Source organism: Sinohyriopsis cumingii, chromosome 2 (genome assembly GCF_028554795.1).
Source record: "Sinohyriopsis cumingii isolate HCF-2022 chromosome 2, ASM2855479v2, whole genome shotgun sequence".
NCBI classification, from domain to species: Eukaryota; Metazoa; Mollusca; class Bivalvia; order Unionida; family Unionidae; genus Sinohyriopsis; species Sinohyriopsis cumingii.
Genome location: NC_142962.1, coordinates 153,194,861 through 153,213,598, shown reverse-complemented (window position 1 = coordinate 153,213,598; position 18,738 = coordinate 153,194,861). Strand labels below are relative to the sequence as shown.

Below are 18,738 nucleotides of genomic sequence, written 5' to 3'. Positions count from 1 at the left end.
ACAAATATATTTAAATAAAGTAGCCAGTCTGTTTTATGATAGATTTAGTTCATCATAGGATCAAGTTTACAATAGAAGTCAATGCCTTGTACAGTTGCATAACCTGCTTCGTTCTCTCCACTTCCACTGTAGCTGTTCCTTCGACCTCCCTCTGTGTAGCACGTAGATTCACAGATACCTGGATCTCAGGATAATACGTCTCAGAGATAGTACGTCACAGGATATGTCTCACTTAATATGTTGCAGGAGCTATTTTCTCCCTTTGAGCTTTCAGTGTTCCTCGCTTCTACCACCAAATTTGTTTGTTGGTTTTTCTCTACAACAGTCCTCTTGGATAAGTTTTACAAGAAAATTTCTCCATATTTACTCTCAAGAGTCGTCTTACACTTGTTTTCTCTTGCAGAAAAGCTTTGATTAAAATTTTCGAGGTGGCGATATTAAAACTAGGAAATTTAGTGTGGGAAATGCGTAACCAATCAGGATCAGATATATCTGCTGCCTTTTTCCATAGGTGCCAGTCTTGTTCAACTTGACCTTGTAGTTTGAGTAACAGTGTTCTGCGATCTTTTAATTTTGACCTTTACAATGTGGAATCGAAGTTAGTTTTTGTCTCCACTAGTCTTCTGTTGGCTAAATAAACGAATGCTTAATTAAGAATGAAATTGTCCCCTAGAAAAGACATTACTGATCATGGAAGTACATAGCTGCCAACCCTCGCGAATTTGGTGTGAATTTCACGACTTTTTAAGCAATTCACGGATTCACGCCGTAAACCAAAAATTCACGTATTTTCCAATCCACAATTATTTTTAATTTTTAATAAAATAACCGATTTCCTGTTAAGCGCTTTTCGTGATATTCGCAGTTGCCGAAATGGTCCGGTACTGCTGGTCACGATATTAGTAGATCTACAGCCGATTAGTACAGTTGGCCCGGTAGCAAGCATTTTAGCCTCTTTTAATCTATATGTATAAGAGTAGTTTTACAAATGCTTTTGAGAGAAACTGGGGCTTAACCGGAAATTTGCTCCGTGCATGCGTCAAAACACTGATTTGAGTTACCGTTCAGCCTCGCATGTAAGATTTTGAAAATGTCTTCACCACCAAGGAAAAAGAAATGTATTACTCAAAAAGTGAAGTTTAATTTGGAATATATCAAAAATTGGCCGTGCATTCTGCCATTAAACATTGATATTCATTCATGCTTTTTGTGCTCAGTGTGTCAACGCAGAGACGATGTGAGGAAGAATGTCGGTTGCAAAAAAACACGTAGAAGTTGGGAAAATTAAGAATTTGCAGATTTCATCTCTGGAATATTTTAAACCATTTGCGGAAAACCTGCAGGCTACCAACGCTGAAGCATTATTTGTGAGTTTTCTTGTCGAACGCAATCTACCTTTATCAGCTGGAGACCATGCTAAACATTTGTTCTGACAAATGTTCCCGGACTCGAAAATCGCTTTTTTCCGTGGAAGAACCGAAAATGCTGCAGTTCCTGTGCATTACTCACAGCAACAGTGACAGCGTAAGAGTATTTTCTTTAGTGAGGAAAAATAAGACAGACTTTAGGGCCTCCTTAGCTACAGAAAATTTGTCAGCAATTTTAGTCCCCAAGATCAACCTGCAGGCAATAAGTCGGAACTGTTTAGAAAACAAATTTACGATCAAGCAGTTGAGGAAGTTCAAGTCTGCCACAGTATAATGTCTTGATAAATAAATATTTCTGCATATTTGTAGTGTTTTATATTTATTTTGCGAACTTGATATAGTGTAGTATTGACGGTCGGAGTGGTCAGAGTGGATGGAGTTATTGTCATGGTATTTTTCACGAATTCATGTCCAGATTCACGACTTTTTATCCCTATTTTCACTAATTGTGAGCCTGGAAGGTTGGCAGCTATGGAAGTATGGCAATTTGATACGCGCATGTCCCCATAAATTTAATTAATTGTTCTCTGGTCTCAAACTAATGTGTTCTTCATAGATCGCCAGAAATTTGCCCCTTCACACGCATCTATAGATGTTAACAATGAATTTGATTGGTAAATTTTTCAATCTAGAGTAGCAATTAGATAAAAAAATAAAAATAAATTTAGTCTTTGAACTGTTGCATTGAGAAACTACTTAGATGACAGTTATCTAGATAAAAAATGAAAACTAGTAATGTTAATTCAACTGAAATTGTTAAGACAGATCTGCATGTTGCTGATGTATGTCAGAGTTGTGGGTAAAAATGTTAGGGACTTGGGAACTCCTTTTTATTTAAAAAAACAAAACAAAAAACTTGTATATTTGAGGAACATGTATAAATTATTCATCAACAGAAAAGACTGAGTATCATTGACTTGTTTGAGAAAGTCACCATCATCATGGTATTTACAGTTCGTCAGTTTCAATAAATTTTTTTGTTTAGATGTCTTTTCCCTCAGCCATACGTTCATTTCCAGGGCAAAACTCCAGAATTGTTTAAATCTGTTAAAGTTGGTATGTTTATAAGACTGGTGGTATAGATTGCCATCAGATGTTCTAATCCATCTGTGTCTGTCCAAAAACATTTTCATATCCATTGCATAATTCTCAGATCCTTCAAGATCTTTCAACCCCTCCTTTGTACTTATATGTCAAGCAAGTTGTGCAGAAGTACCTTTTCTAGAAATTTGTTTGCATAGTAACTAGGCTGCATGTACCAAGGTCTCGTGTTAATTATTTGAGCCTAGAAAACTGATGTCATTTTAAGTAGTGTCTTTATCAGCAAGACTAGACTATTGGACTGTATATGGTTGTGTTTCAACATACTCAAAATCATGTTTTGATATTTTCAGTTTTTCTCCCCACTTGTTCCAGTGAAGGTAGAATTTGAATTTTCACCAAATGGTCGTCCAACCGGTGAAGCCAACGTGGATTTCTCCACCCATCAGGAGGCAGTGGAAGCCATGAAAAAACACAAGAGCAATATGCGTAAGTAGTCAATAGAAACAAATTCATGAGCAATTACTGTCCCAAATTAGCATCGGCCAAGAAAATGTCAAATTCCAAATACACTGCTGTGGTACTTATATGAAAATGCTTGAAGAAAATAGTTGTGCAGTTTACATCTCATTTCAAGTCTTACAATGTTGTGTTACAGAGGCATATGGTGAATACTTAAAAATAAAAGCATGCTCTGTTGTACCAGGGATAAAACATGCAGCTAAGATCTTGTTTTGCATTTTAAAGCAGAATTAGGCTTTTCTCCTGGCCTGAATCTGATTATCCTAAATATGATCAATTTTTTTTTCTATTATCTCCGATCTGGTTTTTAAATAATGGCTTATCCAGCCCCATTCTGCAGTAAATTAATTGTATTGCGATGATTTTTGCAATAGTATTTGTTCCATGTAATTTAACAGATGACCACTGTAAAGAGCATTTTGATTGGTCAAAAGTTTCTACTTGTTCAGTGAATCATGGAATGAAAATTGATGGAAATAAGCCAGATGTGTACCAAACATGGCTGTTAAAGATGGTCATGTCTTGACTGAGTTGTTTTCATGGCACACAAGTAGGTCATCCTTCAATGACACAAATGATACCCATGTCTATCAAAGATGGTCATGTCTTGACTGGGTTGTTTTCATGGCACACACGTAGGTCATCCTTCAATGACACGAATGATACCCATGTCTATCAAAGATGGTCATGTCTTGACTGGGTTGTTTTTGTGGCACACAAGTAGGTCATCCTTCATTGACACGAATTATACCCATGTCTATCAAAGATGGTCATGTCTTGACTGGGTTGTTTTCATGGCACACAAGTAGGTCATCCTTCAGTGACACGAATGATACCCATGCCTATCAAATATGGTCATGTCTTGACTGAGTTGTTTTCATGGTACACAAGTAGGTCATCCTTCAGTATTATGAATCATAGGGAAGACAAACAGAGAAACCTACAACTTGATACAAACATAAAATTTGGTCAGAAGGCGTCAGGGAAAAATTGTGGTACAGCATTTTAAGCAAGATTTCATACATGACAGGGCAGATGCAACCATGTGTAAGAATATGTGAACTGCTTGTAGATAATATAAGGAGATTTAAAAGAGCATATAAAACTGCTCCTGGTAGCCCTTTATTCTAATATTATGAGAGTACCTATAATTCTCTCGTGTGAAAGATGCGATTTACTGTTTTTCAGAAATGTTTTTCACTAAAATTAATTCTGTCAATGTATCTTTTAAAACCAAAATTATGACAACAATTGAACATTCCTCTTTTCTGTAGGTGTTAGGGGTGCATATTGAAAATTGAAAATCATTGCAATATATTGTAATATTGAAATAAATGTAGTATTATTTCAAATTTCTGGTTTAAAAAGAAACATAATGATTGTATACACTAGCACACTAATTAAAATGGTGGCTAACAAGAAGCAAGAGTAGAACTGTTTTCATGCAAGGCTATTGTTGCAAGTACACATTGTAGAAAGTATATAAAAGTGGTGGAAACACCTGAGCATTTTCTGCAGTATGGTGACAAGTCATATAGTCACTTATATATGATGGAATATACATAATTACATACTTTGTAAAGTATTTCTCCTTGGCTTGAAGGCAAAATATATAAACTATATACTTTGTTCTAGTTATCTCATCAAATTTATTGAAGAGTAGATTGCGAAATATTTCATTAGAAGGGTAATCATAATAGTACTTTGGAAGAAACTTGAAAGTTTATTCTGTGTAATTTTGGCATTTTGATTAAAAGGGATTCATCTTCTATTTCCTCACTGTCACATAATCATAAGATGCCAACTGTCCTTGTTGAACAAGTCTGAAATGTTTTAGAGGTATACAGCATATTTCCCAAATTGTGTCCATTATCCATTCCCTATCATTCTAGAAAAATCCCAATATTCAAATTCTTTTCTTCATCTCTGATAGAAATTACATAGTTAGTGGGGGTATTAAAATGTTTGGTTTATGGCAGGAACAAAATCCACATGCATTAAAAGGTTTGCATAATGTGTTTGAGCTTGAAAGGCCTTTATGCTATGATGCTTTCTTTCAGAATTTGTTAAATATTATTGTTGCTTCCTTTTTTTTTTTTCATGTCTTGAGTGTGTGTAAAACTAAATTTGAACTAATACTTTTCTGCGACTATTGTGGTGCTTACCTTTTCTGGGTCTAAAAGTCCCTGTTCCAGCCATGAAATTACTACGTCCAGTTTGGATCATTGGATTGCTGTAGAACAGAAAGAGGATTAACTATTCTGACTCTTAAGTTGCATCCCATATTTAGATATTTAGAATATGATCCTCTTTTGACTTGGACCTGAACATGCAGGACATCAGATCAGGCAATTTTCATGCTGACTGTCTAGCTGAATGATCCTGTTGACTAGCGGTCAAAAGTTAGTCACTTCGGGGAAGTATGCCACATACTGGTTGACAGTGTAGTGATACGTGGAATCATATGAGGATCACTTTGTTTGATCTTTCTGTTTTGCTACATATTTTGCATGGGCGGTTTTTGAACTGACCAGTCAACAGCCATCCATCCCATGCAGCCATTAAATGAGCCAACCATCCAGGTGGCCAGCCTGTGACTATAAGCATAGCTTAACTTTTCCCTGTTCAAACCATAAAATTCCTGTGTCCAGTTTGTATTTGTAGCATTGGTGTGCTGTAGAACTGAAAGAGCATGAATCAGTCCAACCTGTTTCACATCCCATATTCATAATCCCATTCTCGACGACCTATCTCGACTGCCTGCAAACAGCCTACCATTTGGCACCAGGTTCCTTCAGTTTCTTTAGTATTGTATTGAACTTTGTTTGCAAATGAATTGGCAAACCAAGTTGTTTTGGAAGTGATTCAGATGGCAGCCTTCTACAATTTTTGTCTTCCCTTTTCATGACGGATGTGCCAATCAGATTGGCTGTGGGTTTTGTCTAGTGCCCAAGGCCAGGCGTAGAATTTATCAGGGAATGGAAATGAAAAAGTGAATTAGGCTTTGCATGTGAACAGAAGAATTTATTTTTAGTTGAGACTTAACTGACCATTTTTTTACATCTCAGTTCATCTTGACTTCATGCCTATTGAGAATAATTATACCATATGCATTCACATTTGGTCTTAGCATCAGTCCATGAATATTCACACAAAAAATTATCAACTACATGGTCTGTCTGTGCTGGTTGAATTTGTCAACAATGGCTCTGGTATTTCTGGATTCCATTCTGAAAAGTGATGCATGTTCAGTTTGGTCAAGGACAAGAACGATCTTATGTCCCGTTTATTTGACCTAGGTGTTTTAGCAAGCTGTAGCCTCAAAAATAAATGAATAAAAATAAGAAAGGATCTCAACCCATCTCGGCATTCTGCCAGACACCTGGGCGATTAGTTTCTGATGAGTCTTAATTTAGTCTGTCTCTCATGTATGTGTGGTGTGAGTTGTAAAACTCCTGGAGTTTACTTTCAGCAAGAGTAGATTTCAGTGCAAGTTTTGCAAATCCTCCATTTGCTAAGTATACCAGCGGATCTAATTACTTTTGGCTACCTTTACAGTTGCCATATTCAGCAAGCAATGATACCAACCAAAGTAGTGTTCCTGTGTCATTACTGCAACAAAAATTGCTTTATGTAAGGATTCCCTCTGGAAATGCTCCAATTGTAAGTTACAACAGGTACAGATATCATTTTGTACAGTTGGGGAGCCCACCTGTTGCTATGCTTAACCAATGTAAGTGATTAGTGGTGTCTTTATAAGTCATGTTGGACAACTTGGAATTGATGACCCACCTTAGACGGTGTGCTTGGGTGTGTGGCAGAGATCACTCAAACTAGGCATTCTGGTTTGAATGTGTCTGTACTGGTACTTTTGGCTAAAGATAGCCATCCAGATCAAACACATTCCTGACAATCTTAGTACCCTGGCTCACTTGCTATTATCGAAGTGCCAGACCCTTCACAGTCAACTGACATCCAGTGATTGACCTTTTTTTGCAAAAATGTGGAATCACCAACTGACCACTTTTGTCTCTCTGTTCTAGGTGGTTGATGCCCTATCAGTAAGTTTAGGTGGGGGGGGGGTAGGGCCTAGTTTACCCCTCCCCCTTCTTTTGGTACTTAAAAGAGTACCAAAATTGAGAGGTCAGAGCTGCTATATGATTTTGATAGTCCCTGTCTGTTGAGATGAGTTGTGGACAAATGATCTTCTCAGTTTAGTGATGGGCATTGCCAGGAAAATTCCAGTGAGGTCCAGCCTGCTCTAGGAGATGTGGTCTCGGGTGTTTCATCCATGCCAGGGTATACTTATCCTTCACATATGACTTTTGTCAGGAGAACCTTGCAAAGAAAGAAGTTTTAACTTTAGTTGTGTAGAATGTCATGAGTTAGAAGGACTTCTACTTTGAAGGCTTAAGAGGGAAACTTTGCACATTTTCAGTGACTGGTCAACAGTATCTTCTCAGTGCTGCAACCCTGCAGATAGCTGATTTTATGTCCTCGGGCTTTTGGGTAGTTGACTTTTATTGCTATCAAAGGCTTCCACTTCATGATATCCAACACTTTTAGGCATCTTGTCATATGGGATATTATTTCCTAAATGGAACCTTGTGTAGACTTTGATTTTTTTCTAAACTCAAATCATTTTGAACCTTTAGACAGAACTGAGCTGAAGCTGCTATTATACCGGACATGCTTTCTTATAACTTAACTTGCATACCATTTCAATCAATCCAAGCTATCTCCAGTTCAGATTGAATGATTTTTTGGTTCTCATGACAACCAGGCTTTGTAGCTAAGAATAGGTTGCCATTACCAGGTGATCAAAGAGTGGTCATATGCTCTCTCTCTCACTTTTCCATGAGTAAGTTGAGAAGCAGCAATGCAGTAACTGTTTTTGTGATGTAACGCATAACAAGAAGCACACAAAGTTGTGGGGCATGGCATTTTTTTCTTCTTCTGGTGATTGCCAGGAAAGGGGGAACAACCCCTCTTGCCATAGTATTGTGACTAAAGCAAGTAATATACTTATGTAAAGTCAGACAAGATGAGAAGCCTCTTTTGAATATTTCAGCTTATGAGCATGGAGCAAACTCTGCATTTGAAAGTAATTTTTATTATTCAAGACCTAATAAAAGCTTTGCTTGGCATGCACAATCAGCCATTCTCAGGTTTTATATCAGTGATCTGGCTTCAGTTGAGGCAAGATTAAATTTGGTGGGTCCCATGATTGCAGCCCTAATGACCATCAGGCCTAGGGTGATGTATGCACAACTTCCTCATGGGTGGGTTTAGCACTTCACTGGATTTTATTTTTGGTAAGAAAGAGTCATTATTTTCGCAGCTGTATATGGTCAGTTGTACTTCTCAATAGTTAGGAGGGAGAGTTATCCCTCGTATACGAATCCAGCTATTCTTCTCTTGACGGGTGCCTGTGGTAGGATGCTAAGCATTTTCCCCTCCAAGTACATGTGAACAAAGGATAAGCATTTATTCTGCGTAAATTCAGTTTTTCAGAAAATTCGTGCCTTATCAGTTACCCATCCAACCTCCCACAAATGTGAGTGTTTTAGTTGATTTATTGCTTAGCTTAAAAACTTGAAAACATCTGGTCAGTGGGCAGCAACTAGGCATTAATAGGGGAAGGTAATGGGTAAGAGTTTCTTCCCTTTATATAACAGAACAAGACACTTGTTTGTATCTTTTTATTAGAGCTGGAGGAAGGTAGTGGAGTTATTTTCCTAATGTTAATGTGGTTGGGTAAGAGACAAATATTTCTTTATAAGTTTGCTTTTTCCATTCTATTTCAGGTGTAGAAAATTTACTTTTATGGCTGTCAGGTGAATATTTCAGTAATTCGTCTTATTGGGCAAGTGTTAATTAGGGCTGACCACTGTTTCTCTTTAATGAAAAGGATGTACTGTCAAGAATATTGATGACTTTGTTCACTAAAAGTTTATACATTTGTTTTTGTTTGGTTTATATTTCTATATTGGCCAGTTCAATAGGAGTTTATATGGTGAGTGGAAGATTTTTGTTTTTTTTAATCAACCCTGACCTTTCTGGCAGGAATAGTTGCAGTAATCAAACATTAATTTAGTCTGTATTTTGTTTTACAGAACATAGGTATATAGAACTGTTCCTCAACTCCACACCTGCAGGGCGTGGGGACAGTTTTGGCAGTGGGAGCAGCATGGGAGGTGGTGGTGGGTTTGGTGGAGACATGAGGGACAACTTCAACAATTTTAGTAATGGAGATGGCTATAATGACATGGGAGGAATGGAAAGCTATGGTGGTAAAAGTAAACTTGGTAATGGCAATATTCTACTTTATAATAACTATTGTGTACGAGTAGAAAACTTTTTGTTTCTTTAAAATTAACTTCGATAAGAAGATGGGTTTATTATTATTTAATTAGTTGTACTGGTCAGAGAAGAGGGTCTGTGAGCCTCTGGGTAGCCTGCTGTTCATCGTTTGTACAGTAAGACAAATTTTTATCACTACTACTAAACTACATTGTTGCTATTCTTTCTAAACTTCATTGAGGATTACCATATTTACATATGTATTCATCCCATGCTTTGGATGATCCTAAATGGAAATGGTGCCAGTCTGATGTTTAGTAAGGTCACCATGGTAGCCATTTTGAAAATCCTATTATTGCTACCAATCCTAGACAGAAAGTCATATTGGCATGGGGTTTTCACTGGAGACTTCATATTATGTCTGGTTTGTCCTAAATGAAAATGTTGCTGATTTGATCTCTAATATAGCAACCAGTGTCCATCTTGAAATTGCTTTGCTTAGATGGAAGGTCATAACGACACTGGATTTTCACCAAAAAACTACTTGTGATGTTTCATTGGTCCCAAGTAAAAATGGTACCAATCTGACAGAATGGCTACCATGGCAGCCTTTATGAAAATTTAGTTGTTGCTACTCCTCCAAATCAGGAAGGCATTTTGAGATAAAGACTTTTTTTAGATCTAGTTTGTCCTCTGCTGTGAAAATTCTGCTCAGGTGACTTAAATAACTTAAGGTGGCCATTGTAAACATCTCGTCTCAGTTCTTCTCCAGTGGACGGTTGCATCGTCATGGACCGCTCTGGTGGACTAGTGGTTAGAGCGTCCACTTCAGATGTGGGAGGTCGTGGGTTCAATTCCTGGCCTAGTCATAACAAGACTTAAAAAATGGTACTAACAACTGCTTCACTTGGTGCTCAGCATTAAGAGGTTAGTGTTAAGACTGGTTGGCCTGGTGTCAGGATAATGTGACTGGGTGGGGCATCATGCTTGATGCCCCAGTGCTAGACATCACTATAAACTGTCACACTGCAGACATATCGATATGACTGAAACATTGTTAAAGCTATGTTAAAAATCCAAATCACATGCATTGTCATGGGGTTCACGCCATTAGACTTCTTACGGTGTTTAGTTCATCCTTATAAAAATGGTCAGACATCCATGATGGCTATCAGGCTTTTGTTTTTTATTGCCTGCAATTTGTGCATTTGTAGAACAGGAGAGCTTATGGGATGGTCTGTATGTTGTCCCTGTTAACACAAGTTATTGCTACTCCTACTAAACAACTTGGAATGAAATGAAACTTGACACATCACATTGTCTAGTTGGTCCTCTGTTGGATGTTGTGACCCATATTTCATGCTTATTATACTTGGTTATATTTATGTGATTATATTTGAATTTACTGTTAATGCTTGAATCATTAAACTGGAGGAATGTGTCTGTTTTCAATACCACACAAGTACAAAAAGGTGTCACTCTGCCATTTATTTCACATTGTGCTAGCTTAGTTCAAGTTTTGCCATTTAGCATACAACCACATCGATCTTTTGCATGTTGTGTACATACCATCATATCTAGAATCAAGAAACTTAGTGATATGTTGCATCTTGATAAGTACCACTTCATTTCATTATGGTCGATATTTTACATCTCATTTGTTTGATGTTCATTTTTTGGGTAACAGTCATGCCTGAGTAATGAAAGTTCAATTTATGCATGTTAGTACCACACCCTTACAACAAAAACACTATTCATGGCCAGAGTTTAATTTTATGCTGGCTTTGGTGATGTTTTTCTGTTTAACTTAGGAGTACAAGCTTTTGGTAAGTTGTATGTGCACATTGTGACAAGTTACTTTCCAAATGTTATTTGAGCTACTGGTTAATTGTGTATTGTACATTTGAATGAGTTCTCAAATTAGATAAGTGGACTGGATGCAGTTTATACAAGTTTTCATGGCAAATCTGGGTAATTATTGATGTTTGAAGTATATTACTGGCCAACACTCCCAAGACTACTCAAATTCTGTGGCTTTCACCCAGTAACATGTAGCTTTTAGGAATGGAGAATGATAAGCAGATTTTAAGAACAGTGGTTTAAAAAGGATAATAGGTCCATGACTTCAGTCTCTGGTTTTTATCACCTTATTAGTACCTAAACAGTAATATCATAGAAAAGAATAATTTTATTGTTGTATCTCGTGGTACTTCATGTCTATATAATGCCAATTAAAAGTTTAAAATATTTCAAGTTATCATTTAAAGTGAGAGAAAAAAAGCCCAAAAAGTAGAATTTGAAATGGGGCCAACGTGTTGTCAAGGTCATTTTAGTCTGAATTTGTTCGCAGCATGATAGTAGATGTATACAATGGCAGTTGGAGATTGGGGGCCGCATTAGTGGTCTAAAGAGCTCTCCGTTAACGGATAACTGCCATCTCACCTCTCTCTGCGTAGGTTCGAGTCTCGGATTCGGCCAATGTGGGTATGTGAGAAAGCTTGCAAGTAGCTTCTCGAGCGTCAGTGGTTCTTTCCGGGTTCTTTCTCCACCATTAATACTGGCCACCATGTATAGCCTATCGTATGCTGAAAAATGGTGTTAAACCCTACAACAATAACAGCAGCAGTTGGAGATTACTAAAAAGCTTGATTGAGGCAAATTACATTTTCATTGATTATACAAAGGTTTTATATAGTGTAATAGTACCTGTTATAACTATGATAGTCACAGTGCATGCATATTTTTAAGCAATGCACTGAATTTTATGAGAAATGTAGAAAAATGAAGGAAATACAGATAAGTTAATTAATTTAGTGATACCTCCAAAGAGTTGGATAGTTTTATTGTTGAACTTTTTCTTATTTGTCTTCTTGCAGGAGGCTATGGAGGCATGAGTGGAGGTGGTATGGGATCTAACATGGGAGGTGGTATGGGTGGTGGTATGGGAGGAGGAATGGGCGGAATGGGCAGCAATTACACGGCTTTTTAGGAAAAGAAATCCATGACCTCATCTGGAGACATTTGGTCTGATCATTTCAGACGTGTAAATATACTGAGCTGTGGAATACTTGTGGAAGTTTTCAAAGCAACTGGACATGTTGTGAAATGCACCTGTCTACAAACATTTCTGTATCATTTAAATGAATATTTTGCATTCATGGACACTGTTGTTGAAAGACTTAGAAACATTGCATCAATATTTGAAGATGTGCAAGGTGTGTAGAAAGATAATGTTACATAACTTCTTTCAGGAATAGTTGTATTTTGTATTCGTGCCTTGTTTTGTGAATGTAGTTCATGTGTAAAAATGTACAGAAATATGACTCTTAATTGAGATGGAGAAAACATCAGGTTGACAAGTGTAAAAAGTTTTGAAGTACACCATCTTGGAGGCTCGTGATGTTTGTTCAACATTAAAGAACAAGCTTTTTAAAAAATTGTAATGATTTCATGTTACACTTCATCCATTTTTAAAAAAAGAAAATAATATTACATTATCAATCCTTTTGTATTTATGTTAAATGGTCATTTTACCATTATATATTATCATTGTGTGAAATCTTTGAATACACATTATAAAATTTCATCCAAGTTGATCACATTTCATAAATAAAGAATCTGTTTTATATCACTTCACATGTAAAACTTGAACATGCTAATAAACAAGTCTTCATGTTAATGCTCATATTTTGTGATGTTTGAAACACATGGGCACAAAGGAACAATGATGATATAAAGGCTTCAGCTTTGAAGCAATTTATGTCTTGGTGGCTTGTGATGTCCTGCTGCCCAGAATATTGTTAGCTCACCTGTATGAAGTAAGAGGCAAGCGCTTTTCCCTAGTGTGTGAATAGTTTTCTGTACAGGTAAAAAGCATATATACGTCTTAGATGAATCTTGTCCATTCTATACTCCCACAAGTTCAAGGCAACAGTTTGAAGTGGGTTTCATAGTTCCTACACCCAAGTGGTCAGAGTGAGGAGCTCTAAATTTTTACATAGCATTTGTTGTACATTTTTTCACACTATGATTATGGTTGTACCAGTAATCCTGAAACTTGGTCAAGTGATTCATCTGGAGTACTAGGCCTTCACGACAAAAGTAGGTAACTCTGGCCAAATTTTGTGCTTCACTTACTTTGGTTACAGTTGTTTTTTTTAATGTGTCTTTTGAAATGCTCATTGTTTGATACTTTTAGAAGTGGCAGTCAAATCTGATGGCAGATTTGATATGATTTGATTGATTATGTGAGTTTAATGCCATTTTTCAGCACATGATAGCTATACAGGGCAGCAAGTATAATTTGGTGGAGGAAGAATCTGGGAAGACCCCCCCCCCAAAAAAAATACTGACCCACAGGAAGCTACTATCAGGCTTTCTTACATGTGCAGGTTGGTCAAGCAAAGACTCAAACTCATGCACTCAGATGTGAGTGATATGTAAAGGCAAACGCTAATTGGCCACCTGGCACATCTGTTGCTTTAGGGAGATGGTTTTAGCTTTACTGATCATATACCAGAAGAGCTTATTGGCTGCTCTGTTGTCAGTTGTTGATTTGTTGGCACAGGTCTGTTATCTCGACTTCCCCTGAACCCATTGGTGTATGGCTATGAAACTTTACACAGAACCTCATTTCATGCTAATGTTGGGTCCTGAATGAAAATTGTGTGGATCAGACATCCACAGGTCACCACAGCAGCTATCTTGAAAATCTAACTCTTGAATGGATGATCATGACCTGGATTTTTCACCTAAAGACTTGTGATGTCTAATAGGTCTTAAATGAGATTGGTGCCAATCTGATGTTCAATATGGCCATCACAGCAGCCATGTTGAAAATCTTGTTGCTACTAAGTAATGGAAAATCATATTGACATGAAACTTTCACTTGAAGGCTTCTTGGGAAATCTAGTTGGTCCTAAATGAAAATGGTGTCAATCTGATGTCCACCACAGTGGTCATCCTGAAAATCTTAACACTTCTTGAATGAGTGGTCAAGTCAATATAGTGTTTCCACCTCTCTTAATGTTGAGTTGGCCCATAATGACATGGGTGCATTCGGTATGGTTGCCACAGTGGCACTTTAATTAGTCTACATCACATGTTTTACTTTTGCTGAAAGGTCATAAAGTCCACAAATTCTTTATGCTGTATTACATCATTGTTGAATTCCTCTTTCAAAATGGTTTGTCCTTTTCCTGATGCAACAAGTTTTTCAGCTTAACAAAATCCCTCTCCTCTAAAATCTTTTGGTCATATAACATCCACAAGTCACATTGATAAAGCCCATTTCACTTAATATTTCGTGTTTCAATATAGACTGGTCTGCTACTTAAGTGTATATCAAACTATAATGAATCTGTGACACATGGTTTCAAGTTCAAGAAACCCATCTTTTTTTTAAAATGTGTCATAGTTGTTATAAATAGAAAGTAAACTTTGACATACATAGTCAAATGTTTGCACAACTAGAAAATATAAGATCAGTAGCCAATAATCACATGACACGAGTCTCAAAATTTTCTCGTTACTCTGTCTCTTTACATGTGGGTCAGCAGTTCTTACTGGGATTTTCTACAGGTTCTTCACTGTTAGTTATACTGGCCACTAATGTATTATCATGTACTGAAAAATGGTGTTAAGCCAATAACAATAATGACATTTTAATTAGTATTGCTTGCACGGCCTCTGCAGTGGCCATCTTGAAAATCTTGTTAATGAATAGATGACTGGTCATATTGATATTGTGCTTTCACCAAGAGCTTTTATGATGGTCAAACATGGAAATGGTGCCAATCTGGTATTCAACATGGTCACCATAGTAATCATTTTGAAAATCTTGTTTTTGTGACTTTTCCAAAATAAAGTCAGATCAACATGTGGTTTCCACTAGAAGACTTTATTTATTGCTGGTCAAAAATGAAAACTGTGCCAATCTGACATCCACATCCGCTAATTTCAAAATCGTATTGCTAAAGAATATCAGAGATAGCTTTCTTTAACTTAGTCCCTTCAATGGATTCTTATTAGAAATGGGTACCATATTTGATACTGGATTGGCATTAATTGTACAAATCTGAAATGCCTAAATGTTAGTGTGCTTTCTGCTAAATTAGTTGCAATTGCTCCAGTGGTTTCTAAAAAGTGAAAACTAAAAAATTTCAGACACACAAAGAACTGGATGCAAGATACCACAGATTCAGTTGGTTTTTTTAATGGTCAGGTGAACTAAGAAATGAGTCGTCGTTAACATGCATATCTGTGGTACACCTTAAAAAATAACTGCAGAAAGTTGGCTTTGGACTGAAATTGATACAACACACCATCACTGTAATATATGGATTTATTCAAAAAGCTGGAAAAAAGCAAGAAAGTGTTTATAAAATGCAGGGCATAAAAAGGGTTTACAGGATGTACACAGGAGCAACAGCTATAATTATTTACATGTACAGTATAATGCCACAGTATTTGGTTGTAAGGTCTCAAAGATTTTGATATGAAAACAACAAATCTACTGGTACGAGTTTATAATTAGCTTCCAGATGTTCTGCACATACTTGTGGAAGGAGATTCAAAACAATGTAGACAGCTCTTACAGACTATAAAATGAATTTACATTTAAAAAAATTTACTACAAAAAAGAATTTAAATTTAACTAAAAAATTAAGACGTCTCATTCTCACCATAAGAAATTTTATTACTGTAAGTGATATGTTTTGGTGGGCATTTTAGGTACCTTGAGAATTGGAAGCTATATTTGCAACAAAAAGAAAAGTGATTTTTTTTTGTCTAAACAGGAAACTAATCCTTTGAAAAGGACATATTAGAATGTTTCATACATTTTAAATGCAAGATGCAGTTATTGCTAGTTGCAGTGATTATTTTTAATAGATGATGCACTGCTTCAAAAACAAAAAACTTCAAATATATCCTTTTCTTTAATCTACATAGCACTGGGAAGAATCATAGAATATAAAGATAAAATTGCTAAAAGGTAATTGATACAGAGTAGAAGAAAATGCACAATATTAATTTTGAAGAAAGTGAAAGCAAGCCTTCCTTGTAGTCTCACTTACATCATGTAAACTTGGGTACAGTAACACTTCTTAAAATACCACAGACTTATGGTAAATTGAAATTTGTAAAAGGCTGTGGACCGATAGTAAACATTAGATTTAGGTAAATGATGTATCATTTTCAGCACCTAAGTGGTTCGATATTCATTATACATTTCACATATATGAAGCTGTGTAATTAATACCACATTCTGAGATTTCAATACTATTTAATAGGCCCATACTTCTAACTGCATCCCAAAAATGGCTCAGTAATTATCCAAAAACTATTCACTTTCCTAAAATCTCCGTAATTATCCAAATTCTATTCAACTTCCTAAAATATGTTCATTCTTAACAACTGCTGTGAATTTCACCTCCCTGTGTCATTTGATGAACAATGAAAAAATTATCATTTTCCTATGAAAGTCTATGGGATTTTGGAATTTGGAATGAATTTGCAGCCATATCAAATATGTAGTCTGGCACAGGAAATTGTAGTAAACATATCATTCTGTGGTATCTCAGTTGTTAGAATGTCAGACTCGTAATCAAATGGTTGTGGGTTGATAACCATCAAGGGCAACAGTTGTTTTAGTGTGCCCTTGCGGAAAGGAATTTAACTTGTGTTGCCTCAGAAATGTACAGCCAATAACGTGTTAAAGTGCCATTACACCTTCCACCAAAATGCTTTTTTTTTTACTCTGACCCAACACACCACAGAATGTGGATGCCTATGACTAAACAAAAAAGCCTTTGCTAGCCACAAGTCTCTTTCAAATATATTACCATAAACCTAAGTAATATTTCTTTGGACAGAAACTGCTAAATAAGATACTGATGTTAACAAGTCATATTGATAAACTTAACTACTTTTAAAATAGTTGGTATGTACGTTATGATAGTAAACAATAGAACTGATAAATAAATATTTAACAAATTTACAGAATAGAACAAATTGAAATGTAATCAAACAACAGATTTACAAATAATAATCTTATTGCAGGCTATTCTATCAGGCTCCAGGTCTGAGTCTTGGCACATTTCCACATGGCATTGACCAGTTTAATAAATCCTGTATCTTTTGGTTTCTCAAGTCCTCTCATCACTCGCTGCTTCATGACCCACACAAACTCCTTGTTACTCAGTTGTCCATCATCTGAAGTGAAATGATTAATTACAGTCTAGCTGTTTAAATCTTTTTAAACATTTTATGTTCATAGTTACAGAAAGTTGTTACAGGTGATATTAAACACTGGTTCAGATGTTGGATTACACTTTTGCATGATATATGAAACCATCCAAAGATCTATGCATGGTGCAAAATTAAAACCTGGAATATTTTAACTCTATTTGTACAAAATATGTTAACTCTTAAATGTGAAAGAAATAAGAACCCAAAGAAACCCATCAATCTTGGAAGGATAACCTCCTGACCCTTGCATATGCCAATGTGAGGGATCAGACCCAAAGTTGCCAAGACATTATGTTTGTTACCATGGCAATATGACAGTTGCTGCCATAAGAAAACCCTTAAGGATAAATGTCATTATTTGACCCTGGGTTAAGAATTCTGTGTGTGACTAGTTAAAATTCCAGCATGTGATAATTCAACAACATTATGATCTTCCAACTACATCTTTTATTGTGTTCTTCATGACCATAAAGATCACCCTCATGTACCCAAAATTATTAGTAGCTTGACCATCATCTCCAAATGTTCAAATCACTCTTTGTTTTGTTTGTTTTCTTTGTAAACATGAGACTAAATGTGCTCATCATGCTACCCTTGTGTATCTACAGTACAGTAAAATCCTGCTAATTTGATCACTGATGATCACTTATATTTGTTTTTTTAATCCAGCAAAGTTGATAATAATCTTATGTCATTCACTTTACAGATCACTTGAATTGATTTGCTGTCTCTTGGGTGTTCAAGCTATCCTGATTCTATTGTATTTACTGATGTATAAGCATCATGGTGCCTATGCATATATGCTCACATTTTTTTTCAATTAAAATTTTACTAACTGCATGCAACTGTTCAATATAAAGATTTATAGGAGCTTGGGATAAAATTCAATAAACCAGCCTTCCCATATCAGTCATTTCTTTTCACCAGGTAATGTCACATTTCTTAAGCATAAAGAATTACTGTCATTGTTTCATGTCAGTACAACTTATTGTCTACCCATGATGTAAGCAAAGTTACCTATGGAACAAGCCATTTGTCTTGGGATGTTCATATGGATCAAGCCCCTAGGAAAGTTGTCATCTGTCTTGGGCAGATAATTCAATATAAAACTGGTTAACAAGGAAAATATTTGGATAATGTTAGATAAATAGGGTTAAATCTCACTAACCTAGATGATATTGTCCATTAAAAAAAG

General features: G+C 36.1%; 2 protein-coding genes across 4 annotated transcripts in view; one reads left to right on the top strand and one right to left on the bottom strand.

Moving 5' to 3' along the window:
• LOC149806126 (heterogeneous nuclear ribonucleoprotein F-like) overlaps positions 1-12,972 on the top strand; it is a 33,004-nt gene extending 20,032 nt beyond the window's left edge. Inside the window, exons 8-10 of the mRNA XM_089951016.1 lie at positions 2,822-2,957; positions 9,107-9,298; positions 12,170-12,972. Of these exons, the coding sequence (XP_089807142.1) occupies positions 2,822-2,957; positions 9,107-9,298; positions 12,170-12,282 (441 nt within the window). The 3' untranslated portion in view covers positions 12,283-12,972. The remainder of the gene's footprint in view (positions 1-2,821; positions 2,958-9,106; positions 9,299-12,169) is intronic.
• Positions 12,973-15,618: 2,646 nt separating this feature from the next.
• The window catches only part of LOC149806125 (calcium uptake protein 1, mitochondrial-like), a 71,690-nt gene continuing 68,570 nt past the window's right edge, over positions 15,619-18,738 (bottom strand). For all 3 annotated transcript variants that reach the window (XM_089951012.1, XM_089951014.1, XM_089951013.1), the window contains one exon: positions 15,619-17,507. In XM_089951012.1, coding sequence (XP_089807138.1) covers positions 17,356-17,507 — 152 coding nt within the window. In that variant the 3' untranslated portion in view covers positions 15,619-17,355. The remainder of the gene's footprint in view (positions 17,508-18,738) is intronic.